Source organism: Bactrocera tryoni, unplaced genomic scaffold (assembly GCF_016617805.1).
Source record: "Bactrocera tryoni isolate S06 unplaced genomic scaffold, CSIRO_BtryS06_freeze2 scaffold_120, whole genome shotgun sequence".
Lineage (NCBI taxonomy): Eukaryota > Metazoa > Arthropoda > Insecta > Diptera > Tephritidae > Bactrocera > Bactrocera tryoni.
In genome coordinates this window covers 1,755,625-1,774,447 of record NW_024395835.1, presented here as the reverse complement: position 1 = coordinate 1,774,447, position 18,823 = coordinate 1,755,625, and the positions used below count along the sequence as shown (strand labels likewise).

The 18,823-nt window shown below is 31.1% G+C and overlaps 1 protein-coding gene and 2 pseudogenes across 1 annotated transcript; 2 read left to right on the top strand and 1 right to left on the bottom strand.

Moving 5' to 3' along the window:
• The first annotated feature begins 5,595 nt into the window (after window positions 1-5,595).
• On the top strand, window positions 5,596-7,330 carry LOC120779990 (annotated as a pseudogene).
• On the top strand, window positions 6,622-7,330 carry LOC120779989 (annotated as a pseudogene).
• Window positions 7,331-9,982: 2,652 nt separating this feature from the next.
• Window positions 9,983-17,177, bottom strand: LOC120779984 (NADH-ubiquinone oxidoreductase chain 5-like). Its single transcript, XM_040112278.1, is given in 2 exon segments — window positions 9,983-10,994; window positions 16,502-17,177. A coding segment is annotated over 1 exon segment (927 nt). The 5' UTR covers window positions 10,945-10,994; window positions 16,502-17,177; the 3' UTR covers window positions 9,983-10,017.
• Window positions 17,178-18,823: the final 1,646 nt, after the last annotated feature.

The window sequence follows — 18,823 nt, the reverse complement described above, 5'->3', positions numbered from 1 at the left end:
TATATTTATACATACATATATACATATCGATCATCAAAAGCATGACTCACTGTATTAAAACAAGTAAGAAAGGGCTAAGTTCGAGTGCAACCGAAGATTTTATACTCTTGCAACTTAGAAGAATCAAAGCCAGTAAAATAAATTAGGGGGATTCTCTTGCTCTTGCAAGATTGCACGATGACACAAAATGCAAAAATCCTATACCGAAATATGCAAGGCCAAGAGAGCACCCATTGCAGAATCTAGTGATATATGAACAGCTGATTCTCAGTTTATTGAGAATGAGTATTGTGAATTCGATTCTCTTTATATTAGGTATATGGGGGCTAAGGGAAGTATTGGTACGATTCAAGGAATTTTTGTCATACAGACATGCCATTGTCAGAGAAGTACTATCCCCGATTTTCAATTATACATATATCAAAGACAAACAAAACAAAAGGTACTGGTGTCCAAATATTCGGTACCTAGGGTCTTGAACAGTTTTTGTTGGACTTGAACAATTTTTGATCATAAGGTGGCAAACGCTAAAGGCATTATTCATGTAAAGTTTAATCCCGTGGAAAGTAAAATAATCAACTGGAATTTAAAATTGTGCTACATTGAGCCACGCCCATCGTCCAATTTTTACCCCGGCCCCTGAAAAGCCTTTTCATACCATGCCGGACCAAATTTTTACGTTTCTGGCGCATTTAGTTATTGCGGGGTTTTCATTCGGTTTCATCCATTTTCGCAATGGCGGTAGGAGTTCTTGTAATATTCGTGCTGCGTGAATTTGGTGTTTAGGGCGGGGCCACGCCCACAGTGCGCGTGGATACTGCGATTCCCAGTGTCAATTTACAGTTTTATATCTTAATTTAGTTCTTAGTTATGGCACTTTATATCGATAACGCCCATCTGTTGTTTTTGTTTTTGTACTAGGAAACCCGCATACCAAGTTTAATCTAGACGTCTCAATTTTTACTGAAGTTACAGCTTGCACGCATAAATCTGATTGCTCCATTTGACGGCAACAAAAATTACCTGGCTTTATATATCGAAAGTTTAAATGTTGTAATGCCCGCGTCATCATCTCTTACACAAGAGGAAAAACCTTTTTATTTTCAATGTGTTGTAAGTACCCTTCATGGGCTGGCGTTAGATGTGGTGAGAAGAGAGCAACCTGCGAGTTGGGAAATATTGAGATGCCTGTTAATTGATGAATTTGCAGATCCGACACCTATTACTACTATGATATTATTAGTAAGTAATTACTACAGAGGTAGCGTTAAGCAACTATGTGAAGAAATAAATGCAGAAGTATGTAAGATTAAGGATAGTATTAAGTTAAAAGAATCAGACATTTCGACTGTTAACTTTCTTAATTTTGAATTACAATGTACAATTACCGATCCATTTAGTAGCATTAGTTAATGCCAATTTGGTTACAGACGTGAAATCCGCTATTAGAATATTAAAAGAAAACGATGTTTACGATAATATTATAGTAGAGAAGAATATTAAAAGTAAACATAATGTAACACAAACAAAACAACAATTTAACAATTACGGAAATAGTAATTACTCTGCTAATGCGCAACAATATCTTCCTTACAATAATAGTTTTACTGATTTTCAACAACAAATTTCTATTTCAATACTCTGTTTAGACAACAGGTGAATCGCTGCTACCGTGCTGATATTGGAGTAGCGAAGAATTTGCCAGTTGATGAGAAAGCGCTGACGCGAACTATTCCCATGCTTACTGGCTGGCGTGGAGTAGTTTTAAGAACGCTACAGTGGGCTGACTAATTGCCTAATGTGTTAACTGCCCTCCTTCAAAATCTAGGCCGTTCGCGGCCGCTTGCATGATCTTGGCTACCGCTATGCAAACTTCTCCCTCGAATGTCACTAAATAAGTGCCGGATATTGTAACCGATGATGTTTCTTCTTTCCGAACTTCGACTGTTTGGTCGTTTATGATAATTAAGCCACTGTCAACTTCGATAATCGGATCCAGGTAATTGTAGGTAGTTTTGCATGTCGCCTTATTATTGTTCAATAGTTGTCTCACACATGTAGGATCCGTTTTTATTTTACAGAATCTTGCAGATAGCGCTGCCGTGCAGTTTTTAACTGGAATTGTTGAGTTGCAGCAATCGGCAACAGTATCGGTCTCGAAAAAAAATTATTTTGTCGTCGTGTGCCACCGGAAAAACCCTAACCAAGCTGCAAACTTTTTGTATTCTTGGAAACTTAACAATAAAGTATATTGCATCATTATTTTGAAAAATTTTTAACTTAGAATTACTTACTATATCGCTTATGCTTACATTTAAAGTGTACTCAGTGATCAATATATTCGAAATTTCATATGTATTAAAAATTATAGGATTTACAACATTTAATTTACCTAAAACTATGGAATAAATTATATTGTCCAAATCTGTTATAACTGCCCTATTTCTGGCCATTAGTGATTCGAAAAGATGACCAGTGTCAATGTCGGCTTTTTTTGTATTAGCAATAATGTTGTTAACAGTCTTAGTCAATTTATCGATTTGCTGTTGTATCTGAGTGTTTATGAAAAATTGACGGTCATTGGATTCTTTAAATTCTTGTGTTTTAAATTTTAGTTCATTAAAATCGTCGAAATCTGGAGCTCCGGCTATGTATTTTAGCGCAGTGCCAATCATGTCCATGCTTCGCGCTTTTCTATGGTGAATTTTCTCCGTGTCAATCAATCGATAAATTAGATTCGATTGGGGAAAAATGTGAAATATATTTTCTGTTTCCCACAAGACGGTGAGGTAATTCATCCAATTCGTTCGATGCGTTAAGTAGTCATGTTTGTCCCAAACTGCTACATTTCCGTAAATAACTGGTATGTAGTTGGATTTTGTAAAATTAATAATTTTGCTGTTGGATCCCTGAGTACGCAAAAGTGTTAAAATAACTCTGTAAAGGTGAAAAAAAAAATTATTACCTAAGGTTACTCTTATGAACCTTCCTATTATCTATTAAAACTCTAGATCTAGGATCCTTTTGAATCGTTTTTTCCGTAAAAACTTTTGTAAATTTATTACCAATTCTTTTATTGGTCCTAACATAAACTTTATCTCCTGGCCTGAAAAACCTCGTAAGTTTACCGCTATTGTTCCTTCCTAACTCATTTTCCTGGGCTTTAATTAATTTGCCTTTTACTTCGGTTTAAAGATCCAAAGGCATGGAAAAATTCAGTTCTATAGATTTCCATCCAGTTACTGATTGAATTGATCTATTGTATTTTGCAGTAGAAAGAAGCATTAGTTCAATGGTATCATTTATAGCTTGTTCTAGCTTAATGCATCCAGCGATTTCAGTTAAGGTGCTATAAAATCTCTCTATCGGCCCATTTTTTGTACTATGGAAAGGAGGGGTTGTAAAAAATGATTCTTAAGAAGAGTTTTTATTGTTTGTGAGTTCAGTGACTTTTCGTTATCAACCGTCATATTCCTCGTATTTTCAAAAGAATTAAGGATTTGTAATAAAGCCTATTTTACGTCAATAATTGCCCTTGATGAAATTGGAATAACTGTGGCGAATTTTGAAAATTTGTCTATGCATGTTAAAAAATTATGTTTATCAGTGGAATAAATATCTATATGTAACATTTCCTCAGGACGGGATGGTATCGGACTCTTTCCTAACTCTGGTTTAGTCGGATGCCGTTCGTACTTGGCTTCACTACAAATTTTGCAGTTGGCAGCGATTTCCTTTAATTTCTTCCGCATATTTGGAAAATAGTAGTCGTTCAATACCTGTTTAATGTTCTCTCGGATAGAGTGATGTGCTATGTTCCATAGCCAGTATTTCGTTTGATCGTCTTCATTAAAAATATCATTAACTTGACTCATTGTGTGATGAAATTTTATTGACGGGAATTTCCTTACAATCTCGTCCTTAGTTTTGCCCAAAATAAGCAAACTGCATTGAATAACGTTAACCACATCAGAATTAACGCATTCACCAATCAATTTTAGTAGATACAAAAAATTTTTAAACGTAATTTGATGCCTTATCCTTGACTTGAAAATAATTCTTGTAACATTTTCTTCTTCAAGAATTATCTGATCTCGAAATTAATTAACAGGATTTTCTACTTTTGGAATAACTTCTGTTAGAGATTCTTCACTATGTATAGTAACAGATGAGGATTCCTGTTCTTTTGCATTAATATGCTGTCGTGACAATGCATCGGTAACAAAATTTCTTTACCGGGTTTATAATGAAATTGAGGTGAAAACTCTTCCACAAATGCTCGCCAGCGTTTTATTTTCATCAAAGGCTGATGATCGGTAAAAATATTCAGCTGTTTTACTTCGTACAAATATCGGGTGATTTTTTAAGAGCTTGATAACTTTTTTTAAAAAAAAACGCATAAAATTTGCAAAATCTCATCGGTTCTTTATTTGAAACGTTAGATTGGTTCATGACATTTACTTTTTGAAGATAATTTCATTTAAATGTTGACCGCGGCTGCGTCTTAGGTGGTCCATTCGGAAAGTCCAATTTTGGGCAACTTTTTTCGAGCATTTCGGCCGGAATAGCCCGAATTTCTTCGGAAATGTTGTCTTCCAAAGCTGGAATAGTTGCTGGCTTATTTCTGTAGACTTTAGACTTGACGTAGCCCCACAAAAAATAGTCTAAAGGCGTTAAATCGCATGATCTTGGTGGCCAACTTACGGGTCCATTTCTTGAGATGAATTGTTCTCCGAAGTTTTCCTCAAAATGGCCATAGAATCGCGAGCTGTGTGGCATGTAGCGCCATCTTGTTGAAACCACATGTCAACCAAGTTCAGTTCTTCCATTTTTGGCAACAAAAAGTTTGTTAGCATCGAACGATAGCGATCGCCATTCACCGTAACGTTGCGTCCAACAGCATCTTTGAAAAATACGGTCCAATGATTCCACCAGCGTACAAACCACACCAAACAGTGCATTTTTCGGGATGCGATGGGCAGTTGGCCACCAAGATCATGCGATTTAACGCCTTTAGACTATTTTTGTGGGCTACGTCAAGTCTAAAGTCTACAGAAATAAGCCAGCAACTATTCCAGCTTTGGAAGACAACATTTCCGAAGAAATTCGGGCTATTCCGGCCGAAATGCTCGAAAAAGTTGCCCAAAATTGGACTTTCCGAATGGACCACCTAAGACGCAGCCGCGGTCAACATTTAAATGAAATTATCTTCAAAAAGTAAATGTCATGAACCAATCTAACGTTTCAAATAAAGAACCGATGAGATTTTGCAAATTTTATGCGTTTTTTTTTTAAAAAAAGTTATCAAGCTCTTAAAAAATCACCCGATAGTTTCGCAGCTTCTGAAGTGTTCACACTATCGCTAAAAGCTCTCCTTTCAGTGGCAGCATAATTCTCTTCTGCTGTCGATAACGTTCTCGAAATCATGGTTACCGGCCAATTGCCTTGAGATAATACCGCCCCAATAGCGTGTGCTGAAGCAGAGAACATAAAACATAGAGAAGGTGCAAATTGAATTCTGTATGATGTTCGATTGGACGGTTAACAGAGCTTATAAAATCTCTGCGATTCTTTTCGTTTGAGCAGTTGTATTAACAGCCCTATTACTTTTACTATCATTGCCAGTTTTTAGCAGGAGCTATTACTATATTATTAACAGATCGAAACTTAAATACCTCCTTTTTTGACCCCGCTGGGGGAGGAGATCCTATTCTTTACCAACACTTATTTTGATTCTTTGGACATCCAGAAGTTTATATTTTAATTCTTCCAGGATTCGGAATAATTTCTCATATTATTAGTCAAGAGTCAGGAAAAAAGGAAACATTTGGATCTCTAGGAATAATTTATGCTATGATAGCAATTGGCTTATTAGGATTTATTGTATGAGCTCACCATATATTCACAGTAGGTATAGATGTAGACACTCGTGCCTATTTCACTTCAGCCACAATAATTATTGCTGTACCTACAGGTATTAAAATTTTTAGTTGACTAGCCACATTACACGGTACTCAACTAAACTATTCCCCAGCTATATTATGAGCCCTAGGGTTTGTATTCTTATTTACAGTAGGGGGATTAACCGGAGTAGTTCTTGCTAATTCATCTGTAGATATTATTCTTCATGACACATACTATGTAGTAGCTCATTTCCACTATGTTCTATCAATAGGAGCAGTTTTTGCTATTATAGCAGGGTTTGTTCACTGGTACCCACTTTTTACAGGGTTAGTATTAAATCCTAAATGATTGAAAAGTCAATTTATTATTATATTTATTGGGGTAAACCTAACATTCTTCCCACAACACTTTTTAGGGTTAGCCGGTATGCCACGACGTTATTCAGACTACCCTGATGCCTATACAACATGAAATGTAGTGTCTACTATTGGTTCATCTATTTCTTTACTAGGAATTCTATTCTTCTTATTCATCATTTGAGAAAGCTTAGTAACACAACGACAAGTAATTTACCCTATACAGCTTAGCTCTTCAATTGAATGACTTCAAAACACCCCTCCAGCTGAACACAGTTACTCAGAACTGCCTCTTTTAACTAACTATCTAATATGGCAGATTAGTGCAATGGATTTAAGCTCCATATATAAAGTACTTTACTTTTATTAGAAACTAATGACAACATGAGCTGCCCTTGGCCTTCAAGATAGAGCCTCTCCTCTTATAGAACAACTTACCTTCTTTCATGACCACGCTTTAATAATTTTAGTAATAATTACAACATTAGTAGGATATTTAATATTTATACTATTCTTTAATTCATACACTAATCGAAACCTTTTACATGGCCAAACTATTGAAATAATTTGAACAATTCTTCCAGCAATTGTCCTACTATTTATTGCCCTACCCTCCCTTCGGCTACTATATTTACTAGATGAAATTAATGAACCATCAGTTACATTAAAAGCTATTGGACATCAATGATATTGAAGCTATGAATATTCAGACTTTATGAATGTAGAATTTGATTCATATATAATTCCAACTAATGAATTAACAACAGACGGATTCCGACTTCTGGATGTTGATAATCGTGTAGTTTTACCTATAAATTCACAAATTCGAATTTTAGTGACAGCAGCAGACGTAATTCATTCATGAACAGTGCCAGCTTTAGGAGTAAAGGTTGATGGAACCCCTGGTCGACTAAACCAAACTAATTTCCTAATAAATCGCCCTGGATTATTTTACGGTCAATGTTCAGAAATTTGCGGAGCTAATCACAGATTCATACCCATTGTAATTGAAAGCCTTCCTGTGAATCATTTTATCAAATGAGTAACTAGTAGAACTAATTCATAATTTTCATTAGATGACTGAAAGCAAGTACTGGTCTCTTAAACCATCTTATAGTAAATTAGCACTTACTTCTAATGAAAAAAAAAATTAGTTAAAAAATAACATTAGTATGTCAAACTAAAATTATTAAAGTATTTAATATTTTTTAGTGCCTCAGATAGCCCCCATTGGTTGATTAAGTCTGTTTATTATCTTTTCAATTACTTTCATCTTGTTTAGTATAATAAATTATTACTCTGTAATTCCTAAAACACCTAAATCAGAAATCTCAAATAAGTATTCAACAACTTCTTTAAACTGAAAATGATAACAAATTTATTCTCTGTATTCGACCCCTCATCAAGTATTTTCAATTTATCACTAAATTGAATAAGAACATTTTTAGGACTTCTCCTAATTCCTTCTGCCTACTGATTGATACCTTCACGATGACACATCTTCTGAAATTCAATTCTTCTTACACTTCATAAAGAATTCAAGACTCTTTTAGGGCCATCAGGACATTCAGGGTCAACCTTTATTTTTGTTTCTCTATTTTCACTAATTTTATTCAACAATTTTATAGGATTATTTCCCTATATTTTTACAAGAACAAGTCATTTAACGCTTACTCTTACATTAGCTCTACCCCTATGATTATGTTTCATACTTTATGGATGAATCAACCACACACAGCACATATTTGCTCACCTAGTCCCTCAAGGAACTCCTGCAGTTCTTATACCATTTATAGTATGTATCGAAACTATTAGTAATATTATTCGACCTGGAACTTTAGCCGTTCGATTAGCAGCTAATATAATTGCAGGACACTTATTACTTACTCTTCTAGGAAACACCGGACCCTCCCTTTCTTATGCAATTGTATCTTTATTATTAATCGGTCAAATTGCTCTATTAGTATTAGAATCAGCAGTAGCTATTATTCAATCGTACGTATTCGCAGTTCTAAGTACACTATACTCTAGAGAAGTAAACTAATGTCAACACACTCAAATCACCCCTTTCATTTAGTAGATTATAGCCCGTGACCTTTAACAGGAGCAATCGGAGCTATAACTTCTGTATCAGGACTAGTAAAATGATTCCATCAATATGATATTTCATTATTTGCCTTAGGAAATATTATTACTATTTTAACCGTTTATCAATGATGACGAGATGTTTCTCGAGAAGGAACTTTTCAAGGATTACACACTCTACCTGTAACACTAGGACTACGGTGAGGAATAATTCTATTTATTTTATCAGAAGTTTTATATCAGAAGTTTTATTTTTTGTATCTTTCTTCTGAGCTTTTTTCCATAGTAGATTATCCCCAGCTATTGAATTAGGAGCTATATGACCCCCTGCAGGGATTCAACCCTTTAACCCATTCCAAATCCCACTATTAAACACAGCTATTCTATTGTCCTCAGGAGTAACTGTAACATGAGCTCATCACAGTTTAATAGAAGGTAATCACTCTCAAGCAACACAGGGACTATTTTTTACAGTTCTTCTAGGGGTTTACTTCACTATTCTGCAAGCATATGAATACATCGAAGCACCATTTACTATCGCAGATTCAGTTTATGGATCTACCTTTTTCATGGCAACAGGATTCCACGGAATTCATGTATTAATTGGGACAACCTTTCTTCTAGTATGCTTAATTCGCCATTTAAACAATCACTTTTCTAAAACTCACCACTTTGGATTTGAAGCAGCTGCATGATACTGACATTTCGTCGATATCGTCTGATTATTCCTTTATATTTCAATTTATTGATGAGGAGGATAATTAATTTTTATCTGTATAGTATATAAGTATATTTGACTTCCAATCATAAGGTCTACTAATTAGTAGTATAGATAATTTTTTCAATTGCTATTATAGCATCAATTTTAATTATTATTACCAGCGTAGTTATAACTCTAGCCTCTATTTTATCAAAAAAAGCATTAACAGATCGTGAAAAATGTTCTCCTTTTGAATGCGGGTTTGATCCTAAATCTTCTTCACGACTGCCCTTTTCCCTTCGGTTCTTTTTAATTACAATTATTTTCTTAATTTTTGATGTAGAAATTGCTCTTATTCTACCCATAATTTTAATTATTTCAATTTCTAATATTACTATATGGGCTACAACAAGAATTGTATTCATCATTATTTTAATTATCGGGCTATACCACGAATGAAACCAAGGGATACTAAATTGATCAAATTAGGGTTGTAGTTAATTATAACATTTGATTTGCATTCAAAAAGTATTGAAATATCAATCTACCTTATAATTAAGAATATGAAGCGATTTATTGCAATTAGTTTCGACCTAATTTTAGGTATATAATACCCTTATTCTAGTAAACTTAAGTATTAGTTAAATTACTAGTTATTAATTGAAGCCAAAAAGAGGCTTATCACTGTTAATGATAGAACTGAGAATATCCTCCAATTAAGGAAGTATGACGTTCAAGAAAAAGCTGCTAACTTTTATCTTTTAATGGTTAAACTCCATTTGTACTTCTGTTTATATAGTTTAATAAAAACATTACATTTTCATTGTAAAAATAAAATTTTCTTTTTTATAAATTACTAAATAGAATGCTCTACATCCAAGAATTATTTAATTACCCTAACATCTTCAGTGTTATGCTCTATTTTAAGCTACTTGAATAAAAAATCAAAAAAAATGAAAACAAGAAAATAATTCATAAAACAAATAATAAAAGATAAATCTTTAAGTTATTATTGTGTATAATAGATACATATTGAGAATATTTAACCAACTCATTATATAAATTTTGACCCCCTAAAAATTCTGACCACCCCTGATCAAAAGGCTTACACACTCTTATCCCTAACACCAAAGGATAATTAATAATACCGTAAGTTGAAATATAAGGCATAAATCATATAGAACCAGAAAAATAACTAGCTAAATAATTATGCAAAGACTTATTAAAATAAAATAAAGAAACATTAGAAATTAAATACCCCAGTACTCCTCCTACTACACAAACAAATAAAGTCAATAATTTTAAATGGCTAGGCAAACAAACCATATAGGGAGTTGGAAAAATTAACCATCTTAATATACTACCTCCCACAATTCTCATAATTAATAGACCGCTTATTCCTCGCAACATAACTCAACCCTCATCTCTTAGTATATTTAAAGAACCACAGTTTAATTCTCCCGTTATAGAGTAATAAACCAGTCGAAAAGAATAACAGACAGTTAGCCCAGTAGAAAAAAAATAAAGAAAAAAAGAAAAAACATTAATATAACTTAAAGAAACAACTTCTAAAATCAAATCCTTAGAATAAAACCCAGCTAAAAAAGGTATCCCACACAACGCTAAATTAGCCACATTAAAACACCCAGAAGTCAAGGGCATATATACACCTAACCCCCCTATCAACCGAATGTCTTGAGAGTTATTTATGTTATGAATAATGGCTCCGGCACACATAAATAACAATGCTTTAAATAAAGCGTGAGTTAATAAATGGAAAAAAGCAAGTTTATAAAATCCTATAGATAAAATTCTTATTATAAGACCCAACTGTCTTAACGTAGAAAGAGCAATAATTTTCTTTAAATCAAATTCAAAATTAGCCCCTAGCCCTGCCATAAATATAGTTAGTCCAGAAAGCAACAACAATAAATCACCCAACCATCTACCTCTTAATAAAATATTAAATCGGATTAATAGATAAACCCCAGCAGTTACTAGAGTTGAAGAATGAACTAAAGCCGATACAGGGGTAGGAGCTGCTATAGCAGCAGGTAATCAAGAAGAAAACGGAATCTGAGCTCTTTTAGTTATAGCAGCCAATATAACTAATGCTCCAATAATTTCTATTTCAACGCTATCCTTCATACTTTCCAAATAAAAAATATAATTTCAACTTCCATAATTTAACATTCAAGCAATAGCCAATAAAAAGGCCACATCCCCAATCCGGTTAGACAAAGCAGTAAGTATCCCAGCATTATAAGACTTAACATTTTGAAAATAAATAACCAAACAGTAAGATACCAACCCTAACCCATCTCACCCTAACAAAATTCTAATTAAATTAGGGCTAATAATTAGCAACATCATAGACAACACAAATATTAAAACTAATATAATAAAACGGTTAATATTTATATCTCCTCTCATGTACTCCTTTCTATAATAAATTACTAAAGAAGCAATTAACAAAACAAAAGACATAAATAGTAATCTCATTCAATCGAACAAAAAAGTTATTACAATTCTAGTTGAATTTAAACTAACAACTTCAACTAGAATTGTAATAACTACACTCTAAAAATAAAGAATAATCATTTAACAAAAATACTAAACTAGAACTAAAAAAACTAATTCTAATAGTAATTAAAATTAAAAATCTAATTCTACAAATTGACAAATATTTCACGATCTAAAATGACAAGCATCATTTCATTGACACCACAAATCAATATTTTAAATAAACTATTTAGATCTAAAGTCAAAATAAACAGATATCTCTCTTTAAAATTAATAAATTTAAAGGAAATCAATGAAGAAATAATAAAAAAAATTCACGAACCTTACCCCCTCTAAATGAATAAACCCCTGAAAAAATCTTTCCATGTTGACTATAAGCGTATAAATATAAAGTATAGGCAGCGCTAAAAAAAGACAATAAAGACAAAGAAATTATTGTAACCCAAGATCAACTTACAATTCTATTTAATAAAGAAATTTCTCCCAATAAATTTAGAGAAGGAGGAGCAGCCATATTACAAGCTCTTAATAAAAATCACCACAAAGTCATTGAAGGCATAAAATTTAATAATCCCTTATTAATTAATAAACTTCGACTTCCCAATCGCTCATATGTAATATTGGCTAAACAAAATAGCCCAGATGAACACAACCCATGAGCAATTATTAAAGTGTAAGAACCGCAGAGACCCCAATACGTTAAAGTTATTAGACCCCCTAAAACAATTCCCATATGGGCAACAGATGAATAAGCAATCAAGGCTTTTAAGTCCGTTTGACGTAAACAAACTAAACTAATTAAAACTCCCCCCACTAATCTAATTCTAACTCATACATAATTATACTTGATACCTCTCAACTGTAAAAAAGAAAAAACCCGCAACAATCCGTACCCCCCTAGCTTCAATATAATACCGGCTAAAATTATTGACCCTGAAACTGGAGCTTCAACATGAGCCTTAGGAAGCCATAAATGAACTAAAAATATAGGCATTTTAACTAAAAAGGCCAAAATTAAAGATAAATATAACAAATCATAATTAAATATATAATTACTCAATAAATAAAAATTTATTGTATTTAAATTATTATATAAATAAAAAATTCCTACTAACATAGGTAAAGAAACCAACAACGTATAAAACAATAAATAAACCCCAGCTTGAAGACGTTCTGGTTGATACCCCCAGCCTAAAATTAAAAATAAAGTAGGAATTAGTCTTCTTTCAAAAAATAAATAAAACATAAACAAATTCATTCTTCTAAAAGTTAGTACTAAAAAAATTAACAAAATTAAAATATTAAATAAAAACAAATTTTTATAATTATTATATTTATAAACAGATTCACTAGCACTAAGTATAAGTGTACAAATTCAAAATCTTAATAAAATAAGACCGTAAGAAATAACATCAAATCCTAAAAATATGAAATATTTACAAAATAATTAGTACAATAATTTGTTTTTAAAGCAATAAAAACAAAAGTTACAATAAATAATAAATTCTGAACCATTCAAAATAAACCGTTCATAAAACAAATAGGACTAATAAAAAGTATTATAAAAATCAATTTTAACATTGTAATACATTAAATGACTGAAAATAATCATTCCCATGTGTACGAATTATAGAAACTAAAATAGAAAGACCCAAAGCACCTTCACATACTCTAAAAGTTAAAAATATTATACTAAAAAATCTTCTATAGTCTATTAAATTTAAATAAATAAACAAAAGAAAAAATAAACTTAATACAATATATTCCAAACTTAAAAGCATTGATAATAAATGTTTGCGATTAGAAACAAAAACAAAAATTCCTATTAAAAATAAAAAACAAGGTAATCCTCAATATAAACTCATTAACATTAGTTTTAATAGTTTAATAAAAACATTGGTCTTGTAAACCAAAAATAAGACTATATCTTTTAAAACTTCAAGAGAAAAGAAATAACTTTATCATTAATCCCCAAAATTAATATTTTAAATAAACTACCTCCTGAAATTATACAACTCTTCTTATACTCTTCAACACTAGTCTCAAGATTAATTTTTATTCAAATAAATCACCCTTTAGCTATAGGATTAATATTATTAATCCAAACATTACAAATTTGTTTAATCACCGGATTAATAGCTAAAAGATTCTGATTTTCATACACCTTATTTTTAATTTTTTTAGGAGGTATACTAGTACTATTTATTTATGTAACTTCATTAGCATCAAATGAAATATTCTCCCTATCTATAAAATTAACAACCATCTGTATAATAATTATTTTAACCCTTACAATAATTGCTATATTTACAGATAAGTTATCAACATCCCCATTTATTGAAAATTTAGAAATACAACCTTTGCTTAACTTTAATTTAACTGTCTCTGAAAACTCTTTAAATCTTCACAAACTATATAATTATCCAACAAATTTTATTACTATTCTATTAATAAACTACCTATTAGTCACATTAATTGCGGTTGTAAAAATTACTAAATTATTTTATGGGCCTCTTCGACAAATAAACTAATGAACAAACCTTTACGAACCCAACACCCACTCTTTAAAATTGCAAATAATGCATTAGTAGATCTTCCAGCTCCAATTAACATTTCAGCCTGATGAAACTTCGGGTCTTTATTAGGCCTATGTTTAATTATTCAAATTCTAACAGGGTTATTTTTAGCTATACACTATACAGCAGACATCAACTTAGCATTCAATAGAGTAAATCACATCTGTCGTGATGTAAACTACGGATGATTACTTCGAACTCTTCATGCTAATGGTGCATCATTTTTCTTTATTTGCATCTATTTACACGTTGGACGTGGAATTTACTACGGATCTTACTTATTTACCCCTACCTGATTAGTAGGGGTACTAATCCTATTCTTAGTAATAGCAACAGCATTTATAGGGTATGTCCTACCCTGAGGTCAAATATCCTTCTGAGGAGCCACAGTTATTACTAATTTATTATCAGCTATCCCTTATCTAGGAATTGACCTAGTTCAATGAGTATGGGGAGGATTTGCAGTAGATAATGCTACACTTACTCGATTCTTCACATTCCACTTCATTTTACCATTTATTGTATTAGCAATAACTTTAATCCACCTACTTTTTCTTCACCAAACCGGCTCTAATAACCCAATTGGCCTAAATTCTAATATTGACAAAATCCCCTTTCATCCCTACTTCTCTTACAAGGACATTGTAGGGTTTGTTATTATAATCGCAGCACTAATCCTGCTAACGCTAATTAATCCATACTTACTAGGAGACCCAGATAATTTTATCCCCGCCAACCCTCTGGTTACCCCAGTACACATTCAACCAGAGTGATACTTCTTATTCGCTTATGCAATTCTACGGTCTATTCCTAATAAACTTGGAGGGGTAATTGCCCTAGTTCTGTCAATTGCTATTCTAGCAATTCTCCCTTTCTACCACTTAAGAAAATTCCGGGGTATTCAATTCTATCCCATCAATAAAATTTTATTTTGAACTATAGTTGTAACTGTAATTTTATTAACATGAATTGGAGCACGACCTGTAGAAGAACCTTATGTATTAGTAGGTCAAATCTTAACTGTAATCTACTTCTTATATTATATTATCAACCCCTTAGTAAATAAATGATGAGACAACTTAATTAATTAGTTAATGAGCTTGAACAAGCGTATGTTTTGAAAACATAAGATAGAAATCAACCTTTCTATTGACTTTACTAAATTTTATTAACCACATATAATAGATCAATAATAGTTTTAACCCAATAATAAATAATAAAAAATTTAATGAAAAAGGTAAAAAACTCTTTCAAGCTAAATATATTAATTTATCATAACGAAATCGAGGTAAAGTACCTCGAGCTCAAATAAAAACAAATGAAATAAATGTTAACTTAATATAAAATATGATATTAAACACATCACACCCCAAAAAAATTACACAAAACAATATACTTATAAATAAAATTCTAGCATATTCAGCTATAAAAATTAAAGCAAATCCCCCTCTTCTATATTCAATATTAAACCCAGAAACTAATTCTGATTCACCTTCTGCAAAATCAAAAGGAGTACGATTAGTTTCAGCTAAACAAATACAAAATCAAACCAATCTAATAGGAAATAAAATTACCAAAAATCAAATAGTTTTTTGATAATAAAAAAAATCTAAAATATTATAACTTCCAATTAAAAACACAAAAGATAATAAAACCAAAGCTATTCTAACTTCATAAGAAATAGTCTGGGCCACAGCTCGCAACCCCCCTAACAATGCATAATTAGAATTAGAAGATCAACCAGCAATTATAACAGTATAAACCCCTAATCTAGTACAACATAAAAAAAATAATAATCCCAAATTAAACGAAAATAACTTAACAAATAAAGGAATACACAATCAAGCAACCAAAGACAAAAATAAAGAAAAAATAGGAGAAAAATAGTAAGAAATATAATTTGATAAAAGAGGGTAAGTTTGTTCCTTAGTAAATAACTTAATCGCGTCACAAAAAGGTTGAGGAATCCCTATTAAACCCACTTTATTTGGTCCCTTACGAATCTGAATATAACCTAAAACCTTACGCTCTAAAAGAGTTAAAAAAGCCACTCTAACTAAAACACAGATTACCAAAATTAAACTTCCAATAATTGATAAAATAAATTCTATAAAAAACAAGTACTATTTGTAATATAAATTACATAAATAAATTCTAAATTTATTGCACTAATCTGCCAAAATAGTATAAATTAATCATATTCGTCATATAAAATATTATTATTCTAATACCTGGTCCTTTCGTACTAAGGTATTATAATGAATTAAAGATAGAAACCAACCTGGCTTACGCCGGTCTGAACTCAGATCATGTAAGAATTTAAAAGTCGAACAGACTTAATATTTAAGCGGCTACACCTCTTAATAAAATATTAAATCGGATTAATAGATAAACCCCAGCAGTTACTAGAGTTGAAGAATGAACTAAAGCCGATACAGGGGTAGGAGCTGCTATAGCAGCAGGTAATCAAGAAGAAAACGGAATCTGAGCTCTTTTAGTTATAGCAGCCAATATAACTAATGCTCCAATAATTTCTATTTCAACGCTATCCTTCATACTTTCCAAATAAAAAATATAATTTCAACTTCCATAATTTAACATTCAAGCAATAGCCAATAAAAAGGCCACATCCCCAATCCGGTTAGACAAAGCAGTAAGTATCCCAGCATTATAAGACTTAACATTTTGAAAATAAATAACCAAACAGTAAGATACCAGCCCTAACCCATCTCACCCTAACAAAATTCTAATTAAATTAGGGCTAATAATTAACAACATCATAGACAACACAAATATTAAAACTAATATAATAAAACGGTTAATATTTATATCTCCTCTCATGTACTCCTTTCTATAATAAATTACTAAAGAAGCAATTAACAAAACAAAAGACATAAATAGTAATCTCATTCAATCGAACAAAAAAGTTATTACAATTCTAGTTGAATTTAAACTAACAACTTCTCACTCTAAAAATAAAGAATAATCATTTAACAAAAATACTAAACTAGAACTAAAAAAACTAATTCTAATAGTAATTAAAATTAAAAATCTAATTCTACAAATTGACAAATATTTCACGATCTAAAATGACAAGCATCATTTCATTGACACCACAAATCAATATTTTAAATAAACTATTTAGATCTAAAGTCAAAATAAACAGATATCTCTCTTTAAAATTAATAAATTTAAAGGAAATCAATGAAGAAACAATAAAAAAAATTCACGAACCTTACCCCCTCTAAATGAATAAACCCCTGAAAAAATCTTTCCGTGTTGACTATAAGCGTATAAATATAAAGTATAGGCAGCGCTAAAAAAAGACAATAAAGACAAAGAAATTATTGTAACCCAAGATCAACTTACAATTCTATTTAATAAAGAAATTTCTCCCAATAAATTTAGAGAAGGAGGAGCAGCCATATTACAAGCTCTTAATAAAAATCACCACAAAGTCATTGAAGGCATAAAATTTAATAATCCCTTATTAATTAATAAACTTCGACTTCCCAATCGCTCATATGTAATATTGGCTAAACAAAATAGCCCAGATGAACACAACCCATGAGCAATTATTAAAGTGTAAGAACCGCAGAGACCCCAATACGTTAAAGTTATTAGACCCCCTAAAACAATTCCCATATGGGCAACAGATGAATAAGCAATTAAGGCTTTTAAGTCCGTTTGACGTAAACAAACTAAACTAATTAAAACTCCCCCCACTAATCTAATTCTAACTCATACATAGTTATATTTGATACCTCTCAACTGTAAAAAAGAGAAAACCCGCAACAATCCGTACCCCCCTAGCTTCAATATAATACCAGCTAAAATTATTGACCCTGAAACTGGAGCTTCAACATGAGCCTTAGGAAGCCATAAATGAACTAAAAATATAGGCATTTTAACTAAAAAGGCCAAAATTAAAGATAAATATAACAAATCATAATTAAGTATATAATTACTTAATAAATAAAAATTTATTGTATTTAAATTATTATATAAATAAAAAATTCCTACTAACATAGGTAAAGAAACCAACAACGTATAAAACAATAAATAAACTCCAGCTTGAAGACGTTCTGGTTGATACCCCCAGCCTAAAATTAAAAATAAAGTAGGAATTAGTCTTCTTTCAAAAAATAAATAAAACATAAACAAATTCATTCTTCTAAAAGTTAACACTAAAAAAATTAACAAAATTAAAATATTAAATAAAAACAAATTTTTATAATTATTATATTTATAAACAGATTCACTAGCACTAAGTATAAGTGTACAAATTCAAAATCTTAATAAAATAAGGCCGTAAGAAATAACATCAAATCCTAAAAAATATGAAATATTTACAAAATAATTAGTACAATAATTTAAAGCAATAAAAACAAAAGTTACAATAAATAATAAATTCTGAACCATTCAAAATAAACCGTTCATAAAACAAATAGGACTAATAAAAAGTATTATAAAAATCAATTTTAACATTGTAATACATTAAATGACTGAAAATAATCATTCCCATGTGTACGAATTATAGAAACTAAAATAGAAAGACCCAAAGCACCTTCACATACTCTAAAAGTTAAAAATATTATACTAAAAAATCTTCTATAGTCTATTAAATTTAAATAAATAAACAAAAGAAAAAATAAACTTAATACAATATATTCCAAACT